This window comes from Telopea speciosissima, chromosome 8, assembly GCF_018873765.1.
Source record: "Telopea speciosissima isolate NSW1024214 ecotype Mountain lineage chromosome 8, Tspe_v1, whole genome shotgun sequence".
NCBI classification, from domain to species: Eukaryota; Viridiplantae; Streptophyta; class Magnoliopsida; order Proteales; family Proteaceae; genus Telopea; species Telopea speciosissima.
In genome coordinates this window covers 5656812-5663954 of record NC_057923.1, presented here as the reverse complement: position 1 = coordinate 5663954, position 7143 = coordinate 5656812, and the positions used below count along the sequence as shown (strand labels likewise).

The following is a 7143-nucleotide window of genomic DNA, read 5'->3' as shown; positions in this document are numbered from 1 at the left end:
TTTGCACAGGTGGAAACCTCTGTCTGGGTTGATTCTTTTTGCTCTTTACAATTTTTTGTTGGGGTTGATGAAGGGGAAAAAGGGGCTTTTATTTTCAGAATTTCAGATTCTGGGTTTCAGGCCCTCAATTTTTGTAAGCCAAGAGGATTGGTGTCATTGGGGAAGAGAATATGAAGAATGCTGCCGACTGATTGGGAGAGGAGATATGTATCGAACTGACAAGACAGGGGTCCACCTTTTGTTTTTGTGTTATTTAAGAGAAATGAAGACAAGCATGCTATGTGGAAAGCAGAGAAATCTCCTCATCATCACGTTACAGAGCATCTAAGCCACGTGCTTTACTGTTCACTCCATTAAAATTTGAGTGCCAGACTTTGTTAGCTCGTCGCAGGTTCGCTCATCTCTTCAGTCCCCACCGAGTGGTACAAAGTTGCTCTTTCATGGCTTTTTCTTCCTTCTGTTTTTATTAGTAAAATACTCTTCATGACTTCTTCTTGTTTGATTTCATCAAATTAAAAGAAAAGAAAATACAAGTTTCTTCCATATCTGTCGTTGTTCAATCTGTATTATTATGTCTTTTCATGTGGCTTCATTTTCACATTTTACCAATACCTGACTCTGTACAGGTCTTGGGCATTGGTAATTTTGAGTCTTCATTGCGAGAAGTCCAAGTTTATCTAGTTTTCAATACTGGGCTTTCATGGAGATGTCTGTAAGTCTGATTGTGAGTATAGCTGGTTTTTCACTGTTATTTACATGGATTCTGGTAGAACTTTTTATACAGAGGCAAAGATATTCAGAGAGTGATCAGTTAAAACATGGAGGAATGGAGAAGAGAACAGTTTTTACGACGATTGTACTTCTGTCCAACGTTTTAATCTTTACTTTCCATCTGGGTTTTTGTCTTTATGAGGTTTGGAAGCTGAAAACAGTCCCCACCCAGTTAATTTTCTCAGCAACAACCTGGGTTTTGGCAACTATATATGCATTCTACTCAAACTATAGGAGTATTTCAGGAGAGAAGAGGTGGCCTTCAGTACTAACCTTCTGGTGGATCTTCTCCTGTATTCTCAGTGCTTTCCATGTTTTCATATACTTCCTAACCCATTTGAAATCTGGGATCCCTCCTGATTTTCTCCTAGAGCCTAATGTTGCAGAGCTTGTTTCCTTCCCACTTTCACTACTTCTGTGTGTCAATGCTTTCTGTTTCAGTTATAACAGAAGAATCCCGGAAATTAAAGACCCACTTCTTCAGAAAGAGGATAATGAGGTTCCTCCAGATTTTGAAACTTTCAGCAATGCAGGGATTTACAGTAGACTCACTTTCAGCTGGCTAAACCCACTTTTCAGAAAAGGTCGGACTCAGAAACTTGAACTACACCACATTCCGGCGGACCCTGAATCCGAAACAGCAGAGAAATCTTACTCCTTGTTACAAGAATGGCTTAGGAAACAAAAAAATGGAACTTCCTCATTGCACACAGCTATAGCCTATGCTTTCTGGAGACCTCTGCTTCTAAATTCTCTTTTTGCAGGTATGATCACTAGATTGGTTTCTTGCTTTCATTGCACGTTTATCGTTTTAGGGACTGATTATAGTGTTTCTTCAGGTGTCAACACAATTGCTTCTTATATGGGTCCCTTCCTCATCACAAACTTTGTTAATTTCTTATCGCAAAAAAGCGACGATTCCAGCCATGGATATGGACTGTGTCTTGCATTAATTTTCTTCTTGGCAAAGACAGTAGAATCTCTGTCACAGCGACAATGGTACTTCGGTGCTAACCGGATCGGTATTCAAGTCCGAGCAGCTGTTACAGTATTAATTTACAGGAAATCCCTTTTAGTCAAGTATGCCGGCCCAAGCAATGGTAAATATGTAAACCTCATCAATGTGGATGCTGAGAGGATTGGGGACTTCTTCTGGTACATCCATGGTATCTGGTTGCTGCCTCTCCAGGTCCTTCTAGCTCTTGTCATTCTCTATAGGAACCTCGGTGGGGTTCCCTCCATTGCGGCACTTCTCACCACAGTTTTGGTGATGATTAGCAACACCCCATTAGCCAATTTGCAAGAAAGGCTACATTCTAACATCATGGAAACAAAGGATGCAAGAATCAAATTTACCTCAGAGATCTTGAAAAGCATGAAGATATTGAAGATGCATTCATGGGAAACCACCTACTTGAGAAAGCTCATGCAACTTAGAGAAAATGAGAGAAGTTGGTTGAAGCTATATCTGTATATATGCTCCATTGTTGCCTTTCTCTTCTGGGCTTCACCAACTTTACTCTCAGTCATTACCTTTGGTGTTTGCATTCTAGTGGAAGCTCCATTAACATCTGGTGCTGTCCTCTCAGCTCTAGCCACTTTCCGGATTCTACAAGAACCCATCTACAATCTCCCAGAGCTAATCTCCATGATAGCTCAAACAAAGGTCTCAATCGATCGGGTCCAAGCTTTCATCAGAGAAGAAGATCAAAAGGTGCTGCAATACAGTTATACTCCTATAGAGCCCGATGTTGCAATCGAGATTGAGACAGGGGAATACACTTGGGGAACAAGTAACACAATTTCGAAGAAGCCAACAATCAAAATTTCCAAGAGGATGAATATCATGAAAGGTGATAAGGTTGCTGTGTGTGGGTCTGTAGGTTCAGGGAAATCAAGCCTATTGTGTAGCATACTTGGAGAGATTCCAAGGATTACAGGAGCGGGGATCAAGGTGTATGGATCAGAGGCTTATGTCCCACAAAGTGCTTGGATTCAGACAGGAACAATTAGAGATAATGTGTTGTTTGGTAAGGAAATGGACAGCAGTTTCTATAGAAATGTTCTAGAAGGATGTGCCTTAAATAGAGATATCCAAATGTGGAGTGATGGGGATCTGAGTATGGTGGGAGAAAGGGGAATGAATCTGAGTGGAGGGCAGAAGCAAAGGATTCAGTTAGCCAGAGCCCTCTACAGTGATTCTGACATTTATCTACTAGATGATCCTTTCAGTGCTGTTGATGCTCATACAGGAGCACATCTCTTCAAGGTAAAGAAGACAATACCATTTTTAGCTTATAATAATGTTGATCATGCCCTAGTAGTTGATGACAGAAAAAAAAAATCTATGGTACTGTATTACTTGTTGGTTGAAGTATCTCAGTATGCAAAGCTTTCTAAAAGCCTGTAAGCCTTGTGCAGGAATGTCTAATGCGAATCCTGTCTCAGAAGACTGTCATTTATGTAACCCATCAATTGGAATTCTTGAATGCTTCAGATCTTGTTTTTGTAAGTTACTAGCACTGCTACTCTTTCTTCTTTGTGAAGCACATCTAGATTTATGATAATTTGTTATCTATCATGCCACATTAAGTCGATATGAAATAAATATACTAAACATGTTTGTCAAGTAAGCAAAAGATGCACCTATTGGGGGGTGTTCCTTCTCCACTTACAAGCCCAAGAAACCCCCAAGGGGTGGCCGATGTGCGATTGTGGGGGGGGGGGGGGAGATCTGTGAAGCTGTGACACATGGGTGGCATCTCACCAACACTAGTGCAATTGATCCTTTGGGAACCAAATGTACCTAGATAAGATTAGTATTTGTGTTGCTTCTCCAGGTCTCCACTTTAACCATGTTAGTTTGAGATACTAAAGTAGAGAAATTCAAGGAAAAACATTAGTGTTTTAAGGGCTATAACCATATCTGATGTAACAGATCTTCATTATTGTTTTATAGGTTGTCTTGGTTATTGTTTAGAAAATCAAGTTCCTCTATTAGGTAGAGGGTAAAGGTCCTTCTGTCTGCTTGTTGGAGTTGGAACCACCTTGAATATGAATATAAGGGAACTATATATAGACAGTACCTATTGCCTTACCAGTTATCACCACAGAACTAGATTTGCATTTTTTGAGAACACCATTTTCTAAATACTGAAATACTTGTTTCCTTATAAAAGTTTCATCTTTTCTGTTCTTTTATATTTATGTAGGCAATGAAAGATGGAGAGATTGTTCAGTCAGGAAAATATGAAGACCTGATTGCAGAACCTGATGGCGAGCTTGTGAAACAAATGGCTGCCCATAGCAGATCAGTAAGCCAAGTGGCCCCACCCCAAGCACAGAGCCTTTTAACCTTTGGATCTGATCAGAGGAATCAAATGGAAGTCATAGAGGAAAAAATGGAAGATTCCAATGGCAATGGCAAACTTGTAAAGAAAGCTTCTGATGTAGAAACTGAATCTGGTAGTGTCAAATGGAAAGTTTATGTAACCTTCGTGACCTGTGCATATAAAGGAGCTCTTGTTCCAATCATAATTCTTTGCCAAGTTTCGTTCCAGGTATTACAGATGGGAAGCAATTACTGGATTGCTTGGGCAAGTGAGGAGGGGAGAGTGAGTAAAGATAAGTTGATAGGGGTATTTATTTTGTTGTCTGGTGGAAGTTCCTTGTTCATCTTGGGTAGGGCAGTTTTGCTATCAACTGTCGCCATTGAAACTGCTCAGAGGCTCTTTCTTGGCATGGTTAACTCCATCTTCCGAGCACCAATTTCCTTCTTTGACTCCACCCCTACAAGCCGAATCCTCAATAGGGTCAGTTCCTCAAGTTCAATAATTTTTCATTATCATTATGGTGGTGAACAGTTTGGGTAGTTATCCATTTTCCTGAACTAATTGGTTTTTTTTTTCTCTTAATTATTATTGTTGTTACAGTCATCAACAGATCAAAGCACCGTTGATACAGACATTCCTTACAGACTAGCAGGATTAGCATTTGCTCTTATTCAGCTGTTGAGTATCATCATCCTTATGTCTCAGGTTGCCTGGCAGGTCTTCATTCTGTTTCTTGGGATCCTTGCCATCTCCATATGGTATCAGGTAAGATAATTAACCATAGTCATCCACTAAGGTAAAATATTGGTACTTGTCACAAGTAGCTTAATGGTGTTTGCTCATAATATCTCCTGAACTACTAAAGAAATTGTCATGCAATTAGAACATTGCATAAATTTAAACAAATTGAAAGGGAAATGGAAATCAGTAACTGAAGAGACCATTCTACCAGATGGACTAGGATTTTTTTGAAAGGTTGATTTCTGTTTAGAAATCTCTAAAGAGAAAATAAGCTCCAAATATTTCAAATTCCTGCAGGCCTACTACATCACCACTGCCAGGGAACTAGCCAGGATGGTTGCAGCCAGGAAAGCTCCAATCCTTCATCATTTCTCAGAGTCAATTGCTGGGGCTGAAACAATTCGCTGCTTCAAGCAGCAAGATCGCTTTCTTGTCAAGAATCTCAGCTTGATTGATGAGTACTCCCGTGTTGCTTTCCATAATTCTGCAACGATGGAATGGTTGTGTGTTCGAATCAACTTCCTATTCAATCTTGTTTTCTTCCTTCTTCTACTAATCTTAGTTATCCTGCCAAGGGCAGCCATTGACCCCAGTAAGCTACTCTCTCTTTCAGTCTGTCCTCTTTTCAACTTTCAGCTAGCAAGAGAAAGTAGGCCACATGGACTTACAAGGGAATAAGGTGAAAAGCTCATGTGGATGATCTCTTGGGTAATTAAAGAGATCCTTGGTAGAGTAGTTTATACTGGTTCCCATCCCTCACCATGTGCATAGATACTGTTTTTTATTATAGGCAGTCATGTGGTCTGTCTGATGGAGCTGTCCATTAGGTTTCCTCTTTCCAGATCTAAAAAGTATGATAATTGATATAATCTGTTCTTAGATAATTAATTGTACTTGTGGAACGTAATTCCAGGTTTGGCGGGACTTGCAGCTACATATGGTTTGAATCTAAACGTTTTACAAGCTTGGGTGATTTGGAATCTGTGTAATGTTGAAAACAAGATGATCTCAGTTGAGAGAATTCTTCAGTTCTCTAATATTCCAAGTGAAGCTCCATTGCTAATTGAAGAACGTAGACCAGAACCTGAATGGCCAATCCTCGGAACTGTCAAGCTTGAAAACCTCCATATCCGTTATAGCCCCATGCTTCCCATGGTTCTTAAAGGAATTAGTTGCACTTTCCCAGGTCAGGCAAAGATTGGAGTGGTGGGCAGAACAGGCAGTGGCAAGTCTACTCTTATTCAAGCTCTTTTCAGGGTGGTGGAGCCCTCAGAAGGAAGGATTCTGATTGATGAAGTAGATATTTGTGAGATAGGTTTGCAGGATTTGAGGTCTAGATTGAGCATAATTCCGCAAGACCCAACACTGTTTCAAGGAACTATTAGAGCTAATCTGGATCCCTTAGAACAGCATTCAGATTCAGAAATATGGGAGGTAATAAATTCTCAACTTTGTTTCATTGAAGATACTAGTCAAAGTCATATTGTCACTGAAACCATTTGAGATGTCAGGCTCTACGTAGGTGTAACCTTGCCGTTACAGTGATGCAAGACCAAATGCTTCTTGATGCAAAAGGTATAGATTTTACCTAAATAGACAATGGAAGAGTATGTCATTACTATAGCTTCTACAGGGTATATTAACATGATATTCTAAGCAGTTATTTTTAATGCTGTTTCATCTGAAACATGGAAATGAATCAGTTGAAGAAGATGGAGGAAACTGGAGTCTAGGACAGAGGCAGCTGTTTTGCCTGGCCAGGGTTTTGCTGAAGAAGAGAAGGATTCTGGTGCTGGATGAGGCTACAGCATCTGTGGATACTGCAACAGACAATTTGATTCAGAGGACAATAAGAGAAGAAACAAGTAATTGCACTGTCATCACTGTTGCCCACCGAATTCCAACTGTGATCGACAATGACCTCGTTCTTGTACTTGATGAAGGTATGCTAATTACCCCACCCCCCCCCCCCCCCAAAAAAAAAAAAAAAAAGCATCATCTTCATCATGGAGCCATAACCCCACTATGCAGAATCAATGACAACACACTTTGACTGTACTCACTATCCTTGGTATTTGGATTAATGCAGGCAAAGTTTTAGAGTATGACTCCCCAACTCAGTTGCTTAAAGATAACACTTCAGCATTCTCAAAGTTGGTGACAGAGTTCTTAAAGAAAACATCAAAAAGAGAACATCATTAGAGATCAGGCATGAAGCTTAGTCGTTGAATCCACATAAATTAAGGGAACACAGTGCTGATTTCTTTGGTTTCGTCCCATCAAACAAGGTACTTCATGA

At 40.1% G+C, this 7143-nt stretch overlaps 1 protein-coding gene across 2 annotated transcripts; it reads left to right on the top strand.

Moving 5' to 3' along the window:
- The first annotated feature begins 285 nt into the window (after window positions 1–285).
- LOC122638273 (putative ABC transporter C family member 15) lies at window positions 286–7143 on the top strand. Of its 2 annotated transcripts, XM_043831155.1 has the most exons (11): window positions 286–422; window positions 627–1535; window positions 1611–3040; window positions 3193–3279; window positions 3984–4583; window positions 4704–4868; window positions 5142–5436; window positions 5758–6278; window positions 6356–6419; window positions 6548–6787; window positions 6934–7143. In XM_043831155.1, exons 2-11 carry the CDS (start codon window positions 701–703, stop codon window positions 7044–7046), a joined length of 4350 nt encoding a protein of 1449 aa, XP_043687090.1. In that variant the 5' UTR covers window positions 286–422; window positions 627–700; the 3' UTR covers window positions 7047–7143. The 2 variants fall into 2 exon arrangements, with proteins under 2 accessions (XP_043687090.1, XP_043687092.1); XM_043831157.1 differs by lacking the exon at window positions 286–422 and having other exon boundaries at window positions 602–1535.

What these genes read in the sequence shown, in the direction of transcription:
- LOC122638273 (XM_043831155.1), top strand. Translation starts at nt 701, where the DNA reads ATGGAGATGTCTGTAAGTCTGATTGTGAGTATAGCTGGTTTTTCACTG. An exon ending in TCTAAATTCTCTTTTTGCAG is followed by an intron (nt 1,536 to 1,610) that starts GTATGATCACTA and finishes GTGTTTCTTCAG; the next exon opens with GTGTCAACACAATTGCTTCT. An exon ending in CAGGAGCACATCTCTTCAAG is followed by an intron (nt 3,041 to 3,192) that starts GTAAAGAAGACA and finishes AGCCTTGTGCAG; the next exon opens with GAATGTCTAATGCGAATCCT.